General features: G+C 34.1%; 1 protein-coding gene across 1 annotated transcript; it reads left to right on the top strand.

Moving 5' to 3' along the window:
- Positions 1-20664: 20664 nt before the first annotated feature.
- Positions 20665-21500, top strand: LOC130903562 (carboxypeptidase N subunit 2-like). The gene has a single exon (XM_057815744.1). The coding sequence runs from the start codon at positions 20686-20688 to the stop codon at positions 21409-21411; it is 726 nt and encodes a 241-aa protein (XP_057671727.1). The 5' UTR covers positions 20665-20685; the 3' UTR covers positions 21412-21500.
- Positions 21501-22868: the final 1368 nt, after the last annotated feature.

Genomic DNA, 22868 nt, shown 5'->3' with positions numbered 1-22868 from the left:
ATCATTTTTATCAAATGAACGCCTAGGCCATAGAGAACGTAATATTAGACTGAGTTTTCAATAAAATTCGTGTTCCAATATTAGAATGAGATATGAAGAAAGTAACGATGGAACTTTACCTTAAATCAGCTTAACTTAGATCTTTTTAAAATTGACAGTCGAGAATTACTGTTTCTATGGGCTAGATTGATGTTTCGACAGATAAATTTTTCGTGTTTCTGTTTGTTGCGTTTTGTTATATCACGTTTTATGTCACGTCCCGAGGAAAAGGATTAAAAAGTTTTAGTTCTAAGCTTTGTATACTTCTGTTTATTGAGTTTTAATGATAACCCAGGTATTTGTATGCTTGTTCAGGTGTTAGGTTTTCTAATAATTCGTAGTTGAGCGTTTTGGTGTTTTCTATTATCAGGAATTTGGATGTGGAGCATTTTGCACTTGTTGATACTGAATTTTATCCTCGTATCCACGATGTATGATTATTATTAGTATTATTATATATACATATTTTCAAATCTATTGAAAATTATTTGAGGCAAACCCAATTTAAGAAATTTTCGCTGCTGTCTATCCCGGAAATATTTCTAGGATATATTACAGATTGTCGAGGCTGTCATCTAAAGATTGTTACATATTTTCTCTTTTCCACCCTACCGGATTCCAGCTAAAAATTATACTTTATGCCATGACCAAACGATCTGGACATCTCAGTTATTACGAACTCACTCTTTTTGCACCCCACACCCACTCATACATTATGTATTTTAGAGCCCTCAACAGCGTCCTACGGTGCTTTAGATATATAACTCGAAGGAAATTATTTTCAGGGCCGATGGAGAGGCATCGCTAGATCTTTGCACTATAAAAAACCACTTGGATGTTGTGCAGATACAAAGGAAAAATATAGGAAAGTTCGTACACACAGAAAAAGTTTAACAATAAACAAAGTTTTTATTGACCTCTTCAATATTGATCTCACTTAGTTTTTTGCCATGTCGTGCCCATAAATAGTCATTTCACACAAAAAGAACAAAAAGATTTTCAGCACAAACCGGCATTTCCAAAACAAGTGTTCTAAGGTCCTGAATGAGCATTTAAATATAACAAAACTTAATGCAAGATGGATGTTTCGATTGAATGAAAGAGAAAAGTGTTGTTAACGATTTTTAGAGCTCCAAAAAGATCACAAAAGCCCTAAAAAAGTATGAAGTACAATATATTGGAAATTCAAAGGTGTACTTTTGATTAATGGACCAAATACAATCACAAACACGAAGTGAGGTAATTGCGACAAAAAATTATCGAAAAAAAGCGATAAAATCAACCGAGGGGTGTACTTGATTCTTGACAATACTCTTTTCCACACTGCTTCACTTTCCAAGACCACTGAACACGAATGTGGCTTCACAGAATTTGAACACTCACCATGGAGCTCTGATCTGGCATGATCTAAAAACTCAAAGGCTGAACTACGTAGAATACTATAAATAACATTCTAAAATTCCATAATTCCTAATAAATAGACTTGGATATTGTCAATTAGAAAAAGAAAAGCAATTTTAATATCAAATGATGTCCTGAATTGTTTTAAAATCGAAGTTTTATTGGTTCCGTAAAAATAATATTGAGTCTCTAATAAAAAGCTAGCGTCAATTGAATCTTTGAAATGAGCATAAAAAAACGTAGATTGCTACTTAAGACAAAATCAAATCTTCATAATTGCATATGGTTTTATTTTTTTCAAAATATTTTCTCTATGACATCTTGTGTTTGAATCAAATTGTCGAAGCACCTCCAAAACATGCGATTTGAATGCATCAGATCAGATCAGAATGGTTTCCCTGATTAATTCTAACACTTCTGGCAAACAAATACTAGTGTATGATTCAGAATTGACCGTTCTAGTTGCTCTAATGGAACTGTGGCGACATTTGGTTCGCCTTGAAAGACCGATACACTCGAGTGTTGTTTAGTTGTCGTTTGTTGCGATCTTTTAAACGTCTTTGAAGCACATCGAGCTTTTTTTGTCGTATCCAACGCGAACAAATCTTTTTGACAATCAAATATTCACAGTATCGATGTTTTCTGGCACCATCACCAAAAGTTGGTTCTCATTTTTTGACCAAGATGAATGTTCCAAATAGCATTCGAACGGCAACAAGTTCTGAGTCCGTTCACCATTAGAAATGTCAAACTTTATGATGGCGGTGTGAGATTTGACAATCTCGTAACTAATTCAAGGAAGTATATCAAAAAATTTAATCAGAAACGAATAACCATATTGAAAATTTCAAATGTTAGAATCATATCGTAGTTTCGCATAGAATATCACATTATATAACATCAATTACTGGAATTCATTCCATTAGTCTTAAAAAGCATCGGTAGAAATCCCCAACTTTACGAAAGAGGTAGAAGAAGATGGCAAAAGCACATGAAAGTATGCATGAACCGACGCTAAAACAATGAAGTCATGGAGTGTGGGGTTTTTCAATAGAAACACAAGAAATAAGAGAGGATTTCAATCAAACGAGATGAACCTCATGACTTTATGCAAGAGGTGGGCACGGCGCGCAATTTCACCACTCTTTATTGACTTCGTTGTTCTTGTCTGTGGCCCCTTCTTCTCATTTGATACAAATAAAGAATTTTCGCGAGTAGAACGTTCTACGTTCCTTATTATTGTTCAGCAGATACGCAAATGGGATATATCACAGGCGGATTTGTTCGAAGAAATTTATTTTTCAACCCATTTAAATATTTTAAATGGTGTAACGTTCGATTATTTTTCTTTCTAGTTTAAAATCTTTTGATATCGTCCATTTACGCGCGAAACAATCTTAATAATTATTGTTTCGATACAATACAAGATTCTTCACATTTACAAACATCTCCTACTCATAATTTTTGATCAGTAAAGAATAACTCTAGGGTACATTCCGACTTTAAAGCATTTTTTAAGAAGAAAATCAAGGAAAAATCGCAAGACTGTAACTCCAATAACATTAGAAGTGATCAGCGCCGTCTACAAATCGGTCACACTCGTATCACATCAATTGATTAACTGTATAAAATATGACAACAAACGAAATAAAAATCAACTACCACATCCCCTGGAGAAGATATTTCAAGAACAATCTATGAACTACCTGAAAATGAACTAGGAAAATTTTAAATGTCTTAGTTTGAACTACAGACACAGTTAACGAGGTATATTCACAAATTAAGTTACGTTTGGTTATATAAAAAAACGATTATCATAGCGTGGCACAAGTTTTTGTATGGCTTCTTCATAGAGGAATTACCCTCTGCGTCCTCAACCATATGGGACCATATTTTTTCAGCTCGTCATAGGTATACAAAGGATGATCAAACACATTCCAGTTTTTATCATTTTTATCATTAATTGTCTGTGTCTTACACATACATAATATCATTTTTAAATGAACAATTCATTGTTCAGTTTCATTTGTTTTATGAACAAATTTATCCATAGAAAGTTGTACTTTACTCTTCTTTTCTTGATAAAGATTTCGGTAACATGCTATGTCTCTTTCCATTCTTCCATCATGGTCAAAAATTTGTCCAGATTCGTAAAAGCTTCGTTCATATTATTGACGGTCAAAGTTTTAGCAATAGGCTCGTCATCAGCTTCTTCCTCATCCATTTCGGTTTCATTAACCTTTTGTAACTCTATCAGGTTTTCATCTGTCAAAGGGTCTGAGTGAGATTGTATTAGCTCATCGATGTCTTGGTGGTTGACGTTTTCCCCAGAATCACTGCACATTTGAGGACAAAGCTTTTTCCAACAATTTCAGCCCACGAGTCCCCAATAGTATCTATGGCACGCCATATATTATCATTTTTCCAAAATTCGGTTAATGTAGGGCCATCTTCCTTGTCAGGTGCCTTGATTGCTTGGTTCATCAACCTTCTCATATAATAATGCTCAAAAGTAGCTATGACTGTTTGATCCATGGGCTGAATCTCGCTGGTGGTATTGAGAGGAAAAAACACGACTTTAATTTCTGGAAATAGAGTCTGCAGGGATTTTGGATGTCCGGGAGCATTGTCTAATAGCAATAGAGCTTTGAACGGTAAATTTTTTCCCCTGTAATATTCTCGAACACTAGGAACATAATTCTGGGAAAACCATTCTTGAAAAAGTTACCGGAAGCCTGCTTTTATCTTTCCCCTTTAAGGCTCTTGGATCTTCAGATTTTCAGAGTGTTGAATAAGCATTGGCTTCCACCAAATAGCAATGTTAGCCTGTTTTTAGCAGCTTTATACCCAGCGGCAACTGACTCTTCTTTTGCCAAGTACGTACGTATCGGCATCTTTTACCAAAATAGTCCCGTCTCATCTACATTAAAGATTTGTCTGGAAGAGTAAGCGCCAGAGAAAGTGGAAAAAAATTCTGTGAATTCCGTTGTGGAAGTGTCATTTAGACGTTTCTTCCAGTCTTTATGTAAACTAAGAGCCTTAGCTTGAATAATTGATAAACTTTTTGATGCTGATCTTCAATCCACATCGTCAAAGATTTCTCCATTCGATCCATCACAACACCATGTCTTTTTGAAACAATCTTTGACGAAATATTCCCACACTTTTGAACATACTCTTCGATTACAATCGCTCGTCAACACGTTAAAGGATTTCTACAATTGTCCTTGGTAACGTACACACACGAAATTGCAAATGGAAACTAACACAAAACTGAAACAAGAATGAGCAATGAAAGGAAGAGGGGGTGAAGGGATTGTTGACTAAAAGCTGTGGAGACTCTTTACTTGGAACTACAAATTAGCTACTTCCGCCTTTCCTGTAAAGCCTATTTACGTGAAATTAATTTAAGCAATAAGGTGTCGTGTTTTGCATAATTTTCGCGACGTGTTTCAAATTGGAATTCCATCAAATTGGGGATTATTATGTATAAAAAAAATCTACTAGTAGTCCTTTGCGCTGACTACTGCGAGACCAAGAAACTGCGGAGGCTCAATCAAAGAACAAAACGCCAAAAAACGGCGTTTATGAGTTTTCAAATTATCTGAATTCACTTGGACTTAACTTTCATTGGGAACGAAGTAAGTTTCTATTCAATTGATTGCCGCTTAGTTTCTAAGGTGTCGTAAGATACTGAAGTTTCATCCCCCGTGACTATCCGGAAAAGGAAATCATCACCATATCGACTCTAAGCTTTATTTTGGTTTGCTCTGTAAGTTTTAAAAATTTCTGTAAATTGAGTAAAAATTCTCAGCTTTACATGAGTCGTTCAATTCGTCAATAATCAGCAATATCACAGCTATGATCAATTAGAGATGACCTAACCTCAAAATATCAGTTTTTCATCATTTCACCATTTCAATAAGAACAAATGTATAGAAAAACCAATTAATAATATTGTAGAAAGATTTATAATTTAAATAAATTATTGGAAATGATCACCAAGTCGATTCTAGTCAATACTTGATGATCAGAATCAGAATTCTTCTCGTGAATCAACTGGAGAAGTATAAACAAACTCCTTCAACGCCCTCCCTAAAGAAACTAATCACATTTATTGAGTCTGGTAAACGGGAAGGCCATCTCATTCGTAAGGCCGACTTAAACGTTAATCTTAGTCACGTTGGAAATGTCGAGCAGGGTTTTCATTTGAATACTCTGAACAAGTCTTGAGGTAACAACTCTTTTTGGGCATAAAATGGATGAAGTAAATTACGACGAAAAAATTTTGGTACCAAATTATCCATAGTATGAAAATAAAATTTGTTAAATCAACTGAGAGATAGAAAACTTTAGTTTTGTTGCAACGATTTGTTGTTTTCAAGAAGCATATAATTCATACGATCGTCATCTTCGATAAATCCATTTTTCTGATGATAAAGTTCACTGTTTATACATTAAAATCATACCAACAATAATCTCGAATTGAGCGAGCATGTGATTTGATATTGTGAGAATTGTCCAGCTGGACTTGGTCATGTGTAATTATAAAAACGTAGGTTATTTCAATAAGCAAATGTCTGTTTCAACTATCATCGGAAATATTTCATCTGAACAAATCGTTTTCTATTCACAACAATGTTCATCTGCTTAAATTAATATTTTATTAGAAAAGAAGAAAATTTTGTATACGCATTGATTTATATTTTTCTTCTTTTTCATAGTATTTATTCTTCTTTTTGGTAGCTAGTTGTTTCTATACGATATTTGTGACATTCTAATTGTTTTAATTGCTTTTTTCACATTTTGTTTTCATATCTAATATTATAAAAGATCTGATCGATACTGTAATGTTTTTATTATTTATTTATACGATTACTTTTCGCGGGGTGAATTCAGACATTGTCTCTCACGTTTTTTATTTATTAAAACACTATACACTACACTAACTTGATAATAATTCACTTATCGCCATCACTCAATTAACTTAAATAATTTATTTAAATTCTTTGATTACTTTCTATTTCGGTTTCTTCACTACGACTATTTATTATAAACTAACTGAACTGTGCTACAGAAACTACAATTCAATTCTATAGTCGTCTTTCAGGTATATCAGCTTCTGAGTCGATTTTCTTTGACATTGTTGACAACCCTTCAAGTAAGAATAGATAAAAAGATTTATTCTTAACTTGAGACGGGTTAATATTTATGGAATTCACTTTAAGGGTAGATGCAACAACTAGAATTATCCTGGTGATTATTTCGTAGTAACTGAAAACAAAAACGATCCGTTTTTCTTCTCCCTTTGAGGAATAACAAATATCCCCGAGTGTAAATATTTTGGTAGAAGCTTGCCCAGAGGATATTTCGAGCATGGATATAGAAACGAAGAGAGGTACAAAGTGTAGGGTGAGATATCAGGTGCAACAAGGCAGATAATTTCAAGTCGCTTCAGTGAATTTTGAATTCCTGATGTTTACATATGGCGCTGTTCGGCCTCAACAAACATGGAAACATCAACAAATGTTTCATTCTACACTGAGAAATGTCGTATAGTCACTTTTTGTATTATTCTCAAACATCATGCGAAACTATTTCGAAATTTTGAGAAATTTCTTTGGTAACGTTCTAGATTCTAGTGATTTTAGAGAAAATAGAAGCTGCAAAGCTTCTGAGAGGCTGGGAGAATTTTTTCCCAATAGCATTTCTATCAGCAGTGTAGTCGTAGACTTCTAGAAACCAATTTTTTTTTTCATGATAACTGAAGTTCGAAGTTTGAACTTGATTCTGTTCAAACTTCGAACTTCAGTTATTAGTTTGAACAAAATCAAGCTGCTGCTCGTTAAGAAGGTGCAATGAAAGGTTTTACAAAGTTGACCACATAGTTAATATAGTTTTCTTCTACTTTACATCCTTCTTTCATGTGTCCACGTTCACACAGTTTTTTATCTGTGTTTGTAGTATAGAATTGCAGAAAACTGGTTTTCCGTAATTATCTCACCGCTCTTTATGGGAACCAACCTCATTTCTTAAGAGTTAAGTTGAGTGATTCAAAGTGTCCCTTAATTATGATGATAAACTCTAACCTTAATAATTTTGTCATCACCAATGAATTGTTTATATTTCGTATTTTATGTTATTATCGAAAAGTTCAATTATTTAATCGTTTCACTCGTATGAGTCCCTAAATTATCTCTATAATAGATTAAAACCGCTTCCCTACAATATGCGGCAATATATTATTTTTTTAAGAGAAGTGAGTAAGGAACGTTAACCACTTGACTTAATAAGTCTTTGATTTATGTAAGAACAGAGACTGCTTGTGACAGCGTTACTTATTGCGGGCTCTCTTCTTCTCGACCTTCCTAATATTTCATCACAAAACAGATACAAGTATGACAAAGAATTATATTTTATTATGTCGAAAAATAAAACTCTTACCCTACTATTTCGGTCATATCCCCTCGGAGGATTTTTTAAATAAAGTTCTATTAATATAATTAAGGTATCGGTAGTCTCAAATATTTAATTCATATTAATCTATATATATATATAAAAATGGATTGCTGTTCGTTAGTCTGGCTGGACCATTTTGACTAATTTTGGTCTTTAATTATTTGTGGAAGGTGAATAAATATGAAAATGCTTCGAATTAAATAAAAACAACAATTTTGTTTTTCATTGATGTTTTGCCACAAATTAAATTTCTGAACGCACCCATAGTATTTGACATTTGACAACCAACTATATGTAGATTGATCAATCTTAAGTTTTATCACAAATTAAATTTCTGAACGTAACCATAAAATTAGACATTTGACAACCAACTATGAGTAGATTGATGAATCTTAAGTTTTGTTACAAATGAAATTTATGAACGCAATCATGATATTTAACATTTGACAGCCAACTATATGTAGATTGATGAATCTTAAGTCGTAAAGTGTATTTCTGAACGCATCTATAATATTTGACATTTGACAACCAACTATATGTAGATTGATGAATCTTAAGTTTTGTCGCAAATAAAATTTATGAACGCAATCATGATATTTGACATTTGACAGTCAACTATATGTAGATTGATGAATCTTAAGTCACAAAGTGTATTTCTGAACGCAACCATAATATTTGACATTAAACAACCAACTATATGTAGATTGATCAATCTTAAGTTTTATCACAAATTAAATTTCTGAACGTAACCATAACATTTGACATTTGACAACCAACTATGAGTAGATTGATTTGACAGTCAACTAATATGTCGTTTCATCCTCAATGTCGATCGATACCACAGACATAGAGTGTATCTTTTTATCTTTGTTTGTGACGATTACCGCTAAGTGCGCGAGAACTTTCTTTACTTTGTTAATTTTTTTAGGGTAGTGACATACATAAAATAAAATAGATGTTTCCATTTCATTTTAGTTGTTAATTTCTTTACAATTCTCATTGAAATTGATGGAAAAGACCAGTCAATTGGCCTGTAAGGACTCTGTTTTCATTTCAAGCGAATCTTCTCTATCGGAAAAACTGTTTTCCATAAGATACTAGCTCTCCAAGTGGATTAGGTTAGAAAAACATAAAATCTTAACTAGTATGTATGATGTGCGTTTCGTAGGAGGGTTTGTGGACACCCAGGATAATCATTAATTTTTTTTATCAATACAAATATTGTTACTGGAATAATTTATGCTCCATAGTTCGGTTCAGAATCATCAAGAGGCCATTGAAGCTTGGGCATAAGAACATTATGATGAAAACTAGTTTTTTGAATTAATCTTGAAAAAAAATAAGAAAACGTTGGATTGTATTTTTTATATGGGTTATATTTTTGATTCATATTAATGTAGGAAACAAAAAAAGCTCAGTAATAATTCCCAAACAGTTAGAGAATCTGGATAAGCTTTGGAAATGTAAATTGGAACGAGTAGAGCGCGAAAATGCCTCAGATTATTTTCTAAAGAGGTCGGATTAGGTGCCCGCGTTTCTAGAAAGCGAAATAAACAATATGAATTCCGAAATATACCAACAATTCGTAAATATTATTCGTATTGAAGCTGCGACTCATATTTTTACAAACAAAAATATTAAACACACAGTAGTTGCAGCATATTTGGAATACTATTTAGTCTTTTGAGCATAAATTTAAAAAGAAATAAAAGAACTCCAAAAAGTCCAGATAATTTGGTGTGATTGTAACGGCCGTGGAGAATGGAGAGTACTGGGGATGCTTCTGGGGATGTTACACGTTTTTTAAGAAGTGTTGAAACCATTCCGTAAATAAATGAGTTTGAATCCATTCTGATAGATGAACTTTTCCTATGAAACCAATTGAAGTATTCAACATATTTTTACGCTGGAGAATTATCATGGAAGGACTCAGTACTCTCCTTGTTTTGATCCTTATTCCTTGTTTGTCTCATATATATTTTTAATAGTGTTTTTCAGTTTTACTTCATGTTTGTAAACCTTTCCATATTTCACTTTTTCGGACGCCGTTGAATGCTTTTTGAGTGTCTATAAAGCCGAGTTATATTTTTTGTTTTCAGTTTTTTTTTGTCTATTATCTGTCTCTATAATTATTGCAGTCTATTTTGTCAAGTTTTTTGAAAGCTATAATAGGTATTTGTATGCCGAGGATTGTCCAACAAAGTAGTATTTCAGCCGCGGCGTACACAACATTTTTTAGACGATGCAAAACTTTCAATTACACTGAGGAAATAAAATTATTAATAGATAATTATAAACATTTTATTTATTGCACAATATAATGTACTGTTTGTTTTCTTTTTCATCACCATTCATTGTTATTCATTAATTTAGACAAAACTTCGGATAAAACAAATAATTTCAGAAAATTAAAAATTGAAGGTTATGCAAAATCGTTAAAGTGAAACTGTCAATTGTCAACTGTTAAAGTTGTCTACTCCAGAGCGTCCCGAAAGCGTTTTGCAGTACGGAACTGTCACTTTCAATACATGGAACACTAAAAACGCAACTTTCGGTATGTAAATGAATACAGAGCGAACAACTTTCAGATGGCGTCGTCTAAAAAATGATTTTATAATCTCTCGAAATTTTTTCATAAACGATCATTCGCTGTAAAAACTTTGCTAGAGTTTGTAGATTATTTTTCCCCAAATTTTGTAGCATTTGTGATCTGATATTTTCGTAGCCTGCTGCTTCATCTTTTAATGAAATTAGCTCTGTATTTCTGTGGCTGAGGAATTTTTTAATCGGTACTACAGACAGCTGAAACAAAAGATCAAAGGAATATAACAACAAGGAATATTTTACCACCCCAAAAACTGACATAAAAGTTCGAAAATATTAGAAACATATGATTTTGAATTATTTCAACCTCCGTTTTAATTGAGAAATAATTTGTAGGGAAAAAAGTTTGAATTATTTCAGAAATAATTGTTTCACCTGGTATATACTTCGTGTGTTGGTATTTATGAGACAAACAAGTCAAGTCATTGTGATAAATGTCTCGGCTGCAGTTCGTCATTTCTTTTAGTGACCGATGCGGTCATAAAAATTAAATAATCCAATTACTTTGATGAACCGAATATAAAGAAGATTTATCGGTCACAGTAGGTCGTTTCAAAATGCTCATAAACATGGCTGTTTAGTTATGTGATGGTCAGTATACAGGGTTGATCCTAAATCGATATAATACACAAATTAACCGCGTAATTAGTTATTTTAAACAGTCCAAAAGCTGGGACAACAAAAGAAAATATAGAAAGAGTTGCCAAAAAATTAAAAATTTCAAAACACGCAAAAACGTGAGATGAACAAACAAACAGAGAGAATAAAATAGGAGACAAGAAAGTAGAATAGAAGATGGACGATTCAGATAACATTAAATTGATTTAAATCAAATGAGAAAATGACATGAAATGACAAAATACGTAATAAATCGAGAGAATACGTGAAGCATAAACCAATAGAAGAATATGATCTGTTTTTTAACGAAGTTTCAATTGAAGAAAATAAGAAAATCGACAAAACTTTGTATACATGGTTGTAGATTCGAGGTAATCGAGTCAAGATAAACTAAAAAAGAAGATTGCTTTCAGATTTACTATTTACTTCAATCATGTTCACGGAATTTTCATGTGTATCATCCTGTATAAGTTTTATTAAAATAAATTTAAATCATTTGAAACTACTTAAAAGTTTTAGTCGATGTTAAAACCGCGGAGTTTCAGACGTATTAATCAACGTAATCGGCGTTTAAGAAGTGGCTCAAAAAGCATGCTGCGATCTCTACAGTACGTCAAAACTTGTATGATACGATGTTTATTGTCAACTGCGAACATTCATTTAGATATGCACGAGAGTTTCCTGTTCGATTTTTTTTATTATAATTACACAAATATACACGGTTTTGGATTCGAGCAACCCAAAGCTGTTTATTCATTAATTTGGAGAGCGAATCATATTTCATATTTCAGCCATCAATAGTCGAATATCGAATCTAGGAAATATTCATTCGAGTGCATTTTTATCAGTATCTTATCATTCAACACGTTTCTCGAGCTTATAATAACCAAAAATGTAAAAACATGATGCAATACACAGTGCAAGAAATTGCATGCCACTATCTTTCCTAACCTCAAATTTTATCGTATATTTTGTGCCTAGTTTAACAATGAAAATAGCAAAGTTTTACGAAATTTAGCTGATCTGTTGTTGTCAAAAGTCGAAAGTCGAAAGTCGAAAGTCGAAAGTCGAAAGTCGAAAGTCGAAAGTCGAAAGTCGAAAGTCGAAAGTCGAAAGTCGAAAGTCGAAAGTCGAAAGTCGAAAGTCGAAAGTCGAAAGTCGAAAGTCGAAAGTCGAAAGTCGAAAGTCGAAAGTCGAAAGTCGAAAGTCGAAAGTCGAAAGTCGAAAGTCGAAAGTCGAAAGTCGAAAGTCGAAAGTCGAAAGTCGAAAGTCGAAAGTCGAAAGTCGAAAGTCGAAAGTCGAAAGTCGAAAGTCGAAAGTCGAAAGTCGAAAGTCGAAAGTCGAAAGTCGAAAGTCGAAAGTCGAAAGTCGAAAGTCGAAAGTCGAAAGTCGAAAGTCGAAAGTCGAAAGTCGAAAGTCGAAAGTCGAAAGTCGAAAGTCGAAAGTCGAAAGTCGAAAGTCGAAAGTCGAAAGTCGAAAGTCGAAAGTCGAAAGTCGAAAGTCGAAAGTCGAAAGTCGAAAGTCGAAAGTCGAAAGTCGAAAGTCGAAAGTCGAAAGTCGAAAGTCGAAAGTCGAAAGTCGAAAGTCGAAAGTCGAAAGTCGAAAGTCGAAAGTCGAAAGTCGAAAGTCGAAAGTCGAAAGTCGAAAGTCGAAAGTCGAAAGTCGAAAGTCGAAAGTCGAAAGTCGAAAGTCGAAAGTCGAAAGTCGAAAGTCGAAAGTCGAAAGTCGAAAGTCGAAAGTCGAAAGTCGAAAGTCGAAAGTCGAAAGTCGAAAGTCGAAAGTCGAAAGTCGAAAGTCGAAAGTCGAAAGTCAAAAGTGGCTAGATTTTTCCCTAGAACGTGTTTTTTATCAAGAGATTTTGCGTTGCATTGCACTTTGTATTGCATCATGTCAAGCGGCATAGACAAAATCATCTTTGAAGGATTCTGAAATGTTGTCTCTGTATTTTCACACAATTCCAGCAGAAAACACTTTTCGAATTATATTTAATGTATAAGTACTGCCACTATAAACGAATTCAAAGGCTGGAACTAATCTTAAATCGTGGGTAAGGTTTCCACTCATCTGGAGCGTAATGTACATTCTGCATTAAACATTATTACATGACATTACATGACATAAATCAGTGTACGGGGGAAAGTGTGTCAGAAATCTACTGGTTCCACTCTTAATCAGAAGCCTACGGGACGCTTAAGATCGACAAGAACAGAAGACACAATTCAACAAGTTAGAGCTTCAGTTCAACGTAATTCAGTCGAACTTGTGGTATCCAGAACATCTTTGTCGAAAGATCTGAAATTACATCCGTGTAAAATTCAACTTGTGCAGAAATTACTGCCAAATGATTCTTCAATTTCAAGACGAAATTTTGTTTCAGAGTTTCAGCAATCTTCCATTCTCCTGACGAAGACCATTTTCACTTGAATGGGCATGTCAATATCCGTTATTGGGCTGCAAAGCCTCTGCATTCGCCGGAAGTAACCGTTTGGGCGGCCATATCAGCGCACGGAATTATCTATTTGTTTCAAAATCAACGGGGGCAATCTGACACTATAAATTCTGAACGATACATAGCCATGTTAAGGGATTTTTTCTATTCGCAACTGCAACAATTTGAAGCTTATAATTGTAAGACATGGTTTAAACAAGATGGCGCGACATGTCATACTTCTAATACCGAGGCGACATTGCATGAAGTCCGGACCTAATACCACCGGATTTTTTTATGTGGGGATACCTGAAAAGTAGAGTCTACTCCAATAAACCAGCCACTATTCCCCGAGCAATGTACCAGCGAGTTTTTACCAATTTGAGATCTGGATTCGAGGAATGTTTGCAGCGCGATGGTGCACACCTGTGTGATGTTGTTTTTAAGAAATGAATTTCCCAGATGTATATTTCAAATAAAATAAAAAATTGTATGAGGATCATACTTAGTTTTTTTATTATATTTTTTTTTAAATTCGCAAAAGTTTCTAGGCCACTCTGTATAACAGAAAAATTTATTCCTCGGAAAAATATCGAGCCGAACGTGGTTTGATGCTGTTTATTCATCAAATTAAGAGAAAGCGACATAATGAACGATAACAAATGAAGAAACAAGCTTTTATGGCAGTAAATAATTGGGGGTATCTTGAGTTTGTTTTTGGGGAGGGAAAGTACCCGCAAAGAATCCCTTTATTAAGATAAATGATACGAATAGATCGCGTTATTCAGGTCAGAACGACGGTATTGTCAGTAAATCAAGTGGTTTGCGACATCTGGTGACGGCAAAATTTACTGTTATTTCCCATAAGGAAGATTTTTATGTTTCACGCAAAATTATAACAAAACGTTGCAGTCGAAGAATAAACCGTATATACACACAAGCAAAAAGTATTGTGTTACCCTCGTTTTGATGTAATAAATTATGTAATGTAGCACACATCATTACCTTTCGCACCCTAAGACACAATGCATTCTTTGTTGTTTCATCCCTTATTTTGAAGTAACCGACTGATTTGCGCAAGTTATTTCTGGAAAAATCTATGTTAGCTTGTTATTTGCTCGACAGATCTTTAACTTGATGCGTTCTCGAAACTAAATAAATATTCAAATTATCTTTTTAATATTCTCTTCCAGCTCCCGTTACCCAATTAATTTTTTTCCGAGTCTAAATAAAAATCAGCAGCTTTGATCTATCAAAACCCATCTAAACTTATTTCTGAAGATGAGGGTGTTTTACTTATCAGGAATGACAACTCATTGCGGCGGACATAAAAAAAGAAATAGGAATCTTTGAATCGAACCACGGGCGGAGACTTTTATATACAAGGGGATTGTGAAATAGGAAAAAAAACATTATCAAATTCATCATTCATTTATTGTGATTTATTGCTGGTGCATATTGAGTTCCATATGAACACAAGCGTTAGGAGAAAGCTCGGGAGCGTTGCTAAACATCTGGGTTTGAAAATCTACACTAGCCTGGATTGGCAACAACCTCACAGACGCTAAATCAGACATCTCAGTTCAAAAACTAGGAATTTCTGAGACGTAAGATACAACAAAGTGCATTCGATTGGGGAGAACCTCAGGAAACTTTTTTAACAAAAATTTTCAAATAAAAATTGTGGATTCTGGAAATTTAGATCATTGCCGGATATGAATTTTTCTGCTCGGAGGATATAGGATATAGAATATAACGACAGAAAAGATCTACGAGGAAATTCGTTATGAAATTGGCGGAATATATACTTTTTTGGAGCTTTCGAGATCGCTGAACACTCCCACGGCGATGACCTGCTAGTTACCAGGTGCTCGAGGTTGTTGGTCTATACGTCGTCTCCTGGAGCATAAGAAAATTCGTTACGAAATTGGCTGGAAAAATTTCTTCAATTTCTTACTCCTTATACTTCTTTTATATGGTTTTGTTGATCAATTATTTTGATTTTGGGTTTCTTTTAATAAAATTTCCCTTCAAAAGCCCAAAATCTCGACTTTTCGACTTATTGCGGTCTTTATAAAACTAAAATTCGCCGAATATATATATTCAGGGGGTTTTCGAGATCATTGGCATGAATATCTTGACGGCGACGACCTGCGAGGTATCTATATCGTTTTCATAAGCTTGAAAAGAGTTTATTCTCAAGTGCAAATGTTACTTCACGGGGATCATCACAATATGAAACCCACTGAATTGGCATGGAAGCTAAAAGAACGGCATTCAGTCTCCCTAAAAATGAGACAATTCCCCGGCTCACCTAGTCGCCTAACTATCAATATTCTGCTAAAGAAACTGTAGATAAAGAAAATGAAATAAGAAATTGAGAAACAGAATTATAGTTTTATGAGTTTTTATAATGAAAAATGATAATGAATGAGTTATAATGATAATGAGAGATCGAGAAAATCTCCATGTGTATGTTTTTTCAATTACATAACAAATTTTAATTAGACTCCAGAAGATGATGTATAAAACAGCCAGATCAGGCACCAGGTACCTCGCAAGTCATCCTCGTTATACTTTAATTCTTGATCTACACTCTTTAAGTCATGGTAGTCGTATTCAGAGCTCTCGAAAACCTCCATATGTATGTTTTTTCAATTTCGTAACAAATTTCCACTAGGTTCCAGAAGATGACGTATAAACCAGCCAGTTCGGGTGCCAGGTACATCGAAAATCATCCTCGTTATACTTTAATTCTTGATATACACTCTTCATGTCATGATAGTCGTATTCAGCGACCTCGAAAACCTCCACGTGTATGTTTTTCCAAATTTTTTAATAGATTTCCACTAGGCTCCAGAAGATGATGTATAAAACAGCCAGATCAGGCGCCAGGTACTTCGCAAGTAATCCTCGTTCTACTTTAATTCTTGATCTACACTCTTTATGTGATGGTAGTCGTATTCAGAGCTCTCGAAAACCTGCATGTGTACGTTTTTTCAATAACATAACAAATTTGCACTAGATTCTTCCAGAAGATGATGTATAAAACAGCCAGATCAGGCACCAGGTACCTCGCAAGTCATCCTCGTTATACTTTATTTCTTGATCTATACAAGTTCTGTCAAGATAGTCGTATTCAGAGCTCTCGAAAACCTCCATGTGTACATTTTTTCAATTTCATAACAAATTTACACTGGACTCCAGAAGATGACGTATAAACCAGCCAGCTCGGGCACCAGGTACTTCGCAAGTCATCCTCGTTATAGTATTTCTTGATCTTGAACCGTTTTATTGCTCCAAATTCTTAGGGTTTGTATTTTTTATAATAAATAATAAATATAATATTGTAATAAATTCACGATCTGGTCATCATCAGGGCACGATGATGTCCAGATCAACCACCCTCTATAAAGTTATTTTTTATCAAACGTTTGGCAGAGATTCTTTGTATCTTAACGTTTGAATGAAATTTATTTTCAAGTTTTCATGTGTTTTTAACTTTTAAAATTGTTTTGGTATCGCTGAGGATACGCTTTTTAAAGGATTTTTCAGCAGTTTCTTCTGTGGAAAGAATGAAATAGGTATAGAAGAAAAGACGGAAAGCCGACGGACTTGCCATAAGCCGATATGCATTCATTAGAATAGTAAAACAGTGCATTAAGGCTACAAGAATCGGCGAATCTGCTACGGGAAAAGTTGTGTTGTTCTTTTAAGTTCGCTGAAAAGAGAAAAACTTTTATGAAGTAAACTTTTCCGCGGAATACTTTATAAGGTGTGTTTAAAGATTTAATTTACATTTTCAGGAAAAAACGTCCTTTCCAAAAACTACATAAATATAATGACAAACAAGATTTTATCGAAGAAAAAAAAGAAGAAGAAAAAGAGGGAACGAACTTGTCAATTTGCGTAAAGTTGGCATTATTCTTTTCCCTCATTTTTTCATTTAATACGAAGAATGAACTATTCAAAGCGTAGGGTGAAATATTTCATTTATTAATGTGTTCAAGTAGAAGAATTGAATAGTCATAATGATACTAATAAAATAAAAATATATAAATTTGATAAATGAATTTATTAGAATCGAGACAACAACGTATTAAAAGTAAGGTTATGATATTAACTTTGAGATTGTACTATTAAAAGATAAAATGAAGGTTCCAAATGTTAGTTAAGGAAGTACTTAATGACTTTATCCCGAAGCCTTTCCACCTTTTCACTAGGAAAACATGCTGGAGTTAATTCATTACGTTTGTTAATATGTATAATTATGATTTCGATCATGAGAAACGTCAGAAGCTTCGAAAATACATTTCCCCATTGTGGTCAGTCGGCGTTGTGTCACAGCTACATGTCCGCCATTATTGATGCTCCCGCCAAGTGTGAATTGCGAAGTGTCATTAGTTCTCTACAGGATTGAAGCGATAGTGTTGTAGAAATCCATCGGAGAATGAGGCGTGTGTATGGGGAAGACTTCATGAGTGATGGTGTTGTGCGTGATGCATGATGAAGGTGGCCATGGACGCGAATCTGTCGTTTCAGATGATCTGGTTCAACGAGTAGACAGAATGGTTAAAGAAAACCGTTTCAAGGTTTGTTTTGTACTCTACTTGAATTTTTTGACGGCAACTTTCTTTGAAGAGGGTATTGAAAAGCTTGTCCACAGATATGACAAATGTCTTAATCTCTTCGGCGATTATGTCGAAAATTAACTGTAAGTGTACAAATTGTTTTATATGAACTTGTCTTTTCTTTATAGCCCATCGGAGGTTGAAAAAAAAACGGCCCTCGTACATTTTATCCTGTTCGTCACTGACAGTTCCAAATTCTTAGGAAAAAAATCATAAATGGGAATGAAGGAAATGAATTTTTGGTGACATCAACAGCCAAAAGATTCATAGAAAACTAAAACTTCATTATTACTATTTGGAAAGACAGCAAAAAAATATGACGTATCAACGAAGATAGGACCAAGTATATGAAAGGTTGGAGCTCTAGGAAACCCATTAAGGTCCAAAGATATCTCGAGGGTAACTAAGCTAATTTACAGAAAGTTATACAACCTACGATGTTGTAGCTGGATCATGAATAAGAAAGAAGAGAACAAGCTAAATGCATTGGAGAAAGAACTGTTAAGAAAAATTTTTGGATGGATTCGAGTGGAATAAGATGGAATGCAGAAGATTAAGAGGTTATATGGCGAGGCAGAGTTCGGCTATATGGTGAGTACAAAATTTGCGTTGGCTGGGGCATACAGCGAGAATAGAAGAAAACATGTGGGCGAAAAGAGCCTCAACCAGTAGAAAAGGCGCAAAAAGAAGAAGAGGGCGTCTACTTGGAAAATGACTAGATGCATCTGAAGCAGACGTACAGAAGTTAGGGTTAGCGAACTTCCGCAGCTCAGACATGAACAAAATGAGTTGTAGAAAAGCAGCAGAGTGACTTGAGTCTATAAGTCCTGCTGTGCTGTTTTATGACTGCATTAACTAGCTGTTCGCACAACACTTACAAATTAATTCCGAGTCCTTGTGTAGTAAGCTTTCTACACGTTTTTTATTCATCTCTAGGGATTAGAATTCCCAGAAAAAGGTGGTTGAATGAGGTAGATTAAGACCTAAAGTGATTGAATGCTGAAAATTGTTAAACAATCCCATGAACTGGGCTATGACGAAGAAGGCCAAAGATATGGTAGATTGTGGAGCCGAGGGGTAAGTAGGTGGGTAATAGACATACCGAACACACTATTTTTACCATCACCACACCGTTTCATGATTACGCTTTCTAAAACATGGTTCGATAACCAAATTTTACTTATATTATATAACTAATATGAATTTGGCTAAAAAAATTTTAGATTTGAATTTATAAAATAGAGATATTTGAATAAACATAAAAAATACCCATTTTTTTGTTAATAATTATGAAAAAACTTAAAACGGATCGTAAAAAATTGTGATTAATATGAAAAAATTTAGTTTCAATGCAATGGTTTTATCAGAATATAAAAATAAATAGAAAGTGATTTCATAAAGTAGTTAATGGATATTTTATTAACAAATATTGAAATAAATTCTAAATAAATAGCAATTTGAAACAGATCCCTCAATGGTTCAAATTGTGATAATATAACCTAAAAATAATTGTTAATGAAAAGATGAATTTACATGGAAATGCTAACCAGAAACGATAATTCTTTTCATTTTCCACAAAATTGTACAAAAATAGATTGTAATAATACACAAGGATATTCTTGGACTTTTGATTTACTAGAATTTTGGTACTATGCGTTTTTGGTCACCCAATGTAAAACCCTGGAGTTTAATCAAGCCGTTGGGTCAACTAAGCACTATCAATAAAACAAATGATCCTTTTTTCGTGGAAGAGAAAGGTAGTTAACATTAGACAGCTCACCAATAAACCCCGTACCACGGATTGAGCTTTACTTCTCAGTGCTGGTACTCCTCAATCTATTTGCTTTTCTTTTCTTCTTTGCCAACTTGTACCACATCATTACTGTTCAGTTTTCGTTCGTAGTTAAGGAAATGACCCAACCAGTGCAGCAGCAATCGAGATGTATACGATAAAACTTAGATATTGAACATTATATTTGTCCAATAAGCATGAACTTTCCATGTAAAATCTAGTTACGGATTTGCCAAATCCAAATCCCGGTCTCGAGGGATTAACAGCTGTTTTAAATAAATTTTGAATCACTCGTCATTCCGAGCTATATCAAGTTCTCTCTTCGGTAAAGCAGTGAATCCACAACCTCCGTCTTCACAGCGGCCAATGATATACGATGTTTATTTGGATATTTGATGATTTTGGCCACCACGAGGGTTTCTATAGCAAGAATTAACGTTGTAAAGACGCCCTTCAACTGAGTTTCACTTTTTTCCTTGTACTTTTTTAAATTAAGAAGTATTTGATTCAGATGAGACACTTGGATAGAAAAATCTGAGAATAGGACAGACTTTTTGTCAAAACTAGTTGAAATTTCATTGAGATTTCCGCAACTCTCTAAAATTGTGTACCACCATGTACCAATGTTATTATTTTAACTGACCGAGGTCATTCCTGTATAAGATAACAAGCTAGAAATAAAATTTAGTCAGTCGACCATTGACAGACCTACAATGTTTTATTACTCAGTATTGTTTTTATTTATTCTTAATCTCGGAATTTCGACGCAAGATAATTTGAGTTTTCAAAACGAAAACATAGAAATATACAGTTTACGTCAACGTACATTTTTTGATGTAACTACAAAAACAATCGTTATAAAAAATTGTAGTTTGGAAAGGATTGAAATTGAAGCTTTTAAAAACATACATGTGCATAAGATCTATATAGTTGAAAATCCTCTGAAACGGCTAAAGAGAAGAATGTTTTCCAATGTTCAAGTTGATGAGTTATATTTGGACCGTAATAATATAGACAGCATCGAACCTGGAACTTTCAATTACGTGCTTCCTATATACGAAGATTCCTTACAAATCTTATCGCTAAGTTATAATAGTTTGCAAACAGTAACTCGGGGTATGTTCAGTGGTACCAATTTTCGAAAAATAGTGTTGAATTATAATCAAATAGAATCCGTAGAGTTCGGTTCCTTCGAGAATATGCCTTATTTGATGGCATTAGGTCTTGGTGGCAATAAATTGAAGAGAATCGACGTGGGTGTTTTCAATAATTTCCATATGCCTGTGATGTTGAAATTATCTGAGAATTCGATCGGTTTTATACATCCCAGAGCTTTCGAAAATTCGACTATTTTCAGTTTGGATTTGGAGGAAAACAATTTAGGAGTAATTTCAAAAAGTACATTTTTAAATACTAACATTGGGTGGTTTTTCGTTTGAAATATGAAATTTATAAAAGCGAAGGAAATAATTTTCATGATTTTGTAAGGTAGGTTATCAAAAATAAAATGTTTACCGAATAAAATTAATTATAAGAGTATTATTTTCTAAGGAAGGAACAACTGGTATAGAATATAGCGTATTAACATTTGATTTGTCAAAATCACATATGAAAAATTGAAGAAAAAATCGACAAAATCTTGGTTGGATTGTTTAGATTCAATTAGAACTATCAGATTTTTTAAATCCTTAAAAATGTTATCGTTTGCACATGTAGTTGAGAGTCGCGTACAGACGAACGTTAATTTTGGGGCGCCCACGACCACTAGCACCCATTGAAAATTTACAAACACGATATCATCGCCTGATTCGCTTAATCAACTCTCGGTTATTAGATAAATAGTTGAAGGTATTAGTGTGTCGTACTATGTGGTACATAATACATACTGCTAAACTGATTTTATCCCTTTTTCTTGATTTAGGATGTGGGATTTCTCCAAAGGCCTCTGTCAAAGGCATCCATCATCTATTTCATGCACTCCTGTATGTAATTCTCTGGAATTTCATGGTCAATCGTACAAGAGATTTCATCCTCTATAAAGTAGAATCTAATTATAGCATCTTCCATTAAAACTAGCGTCTTCAGTTAATTCGACAAGACAAGAATTGTTTTTGGTACATTCAATAGATCTTCTTCGGGTTTAAGTTCCCAGGAGTAATTGTATACGAGGTTTGAGTTGAATAATAACTTTATTTTTACAATTATTCAGGTCTCCTTCAAAGTAATCTCCCTGAGACAATATGCAATTCTGCCAACGCCGTTTATACTGTTGATAACGTTGTTAAACATTGTGATGTTTTGCTGTTGTTGTTTTTATCTCCTACATCTCCTAAGTGTCGCCACTGAAGCTCTATTTTTAATTTAGGGAATAAGTAGAAGTCACAAGGGGCAAAATCTGGTGAATAAGGCAGTTACGGTGATTTATTTTCGAGATCCATCTACCCTTTTGTACCAAATCCGGTCCAACAAATTTTTGTTCCCTCTCTAAGCCCGAAAGGGACAAATTATTTGTAAATGATGCTCTTAGAATCAAAGAAAAAAATCAACATTGACTTCACATGGGCTTTTTAGTTTTTTGGTTCTCTTTTTAGCTTCCATTCCTTGCTTTGGGGTTTGAACTCCAGATTGAGTTCGTTAAACCAGGACTCGTTTCAAGTGATGACTCGGCTCACAGCACTTTTTGTCACACAATTTCAAGTTTTTGTGTCAGAATTTCTTGAACGTGAACGATCTTTAAGAACTCACACCCGAATTCGTTCAACATTATCATTAGAGTTCGATGTCGACGAGCGTCCTGGTCGAGAGTCTCCTCTTTTCTTAACCACTTGTTAAAGGTTGGTTCCTTTAGAAAATTGTCTCCGCAAACTTTTTTTAACCACTCAAAAATCTCACGGTC

Source organism: Diorhabda carinulata, chromosome 2 (genome assembly GCF_026250575.1).
Source record: "Diorhabda carinulata isolate Delta chromosome 2, icDioCari1.1, whole genome shotgun sequence".
Lineage (NCBI taxonomy): Eukaryota > Metazoa > Arthropoda > Insecta > Coleoptera > Chrysomelidae > Diorhabda > Diorhabda carinulata.
Note: the sequence above shows the minus strand (reverse complement) of the source record. Positions and strands in the feature narration are given on the sequence as shown.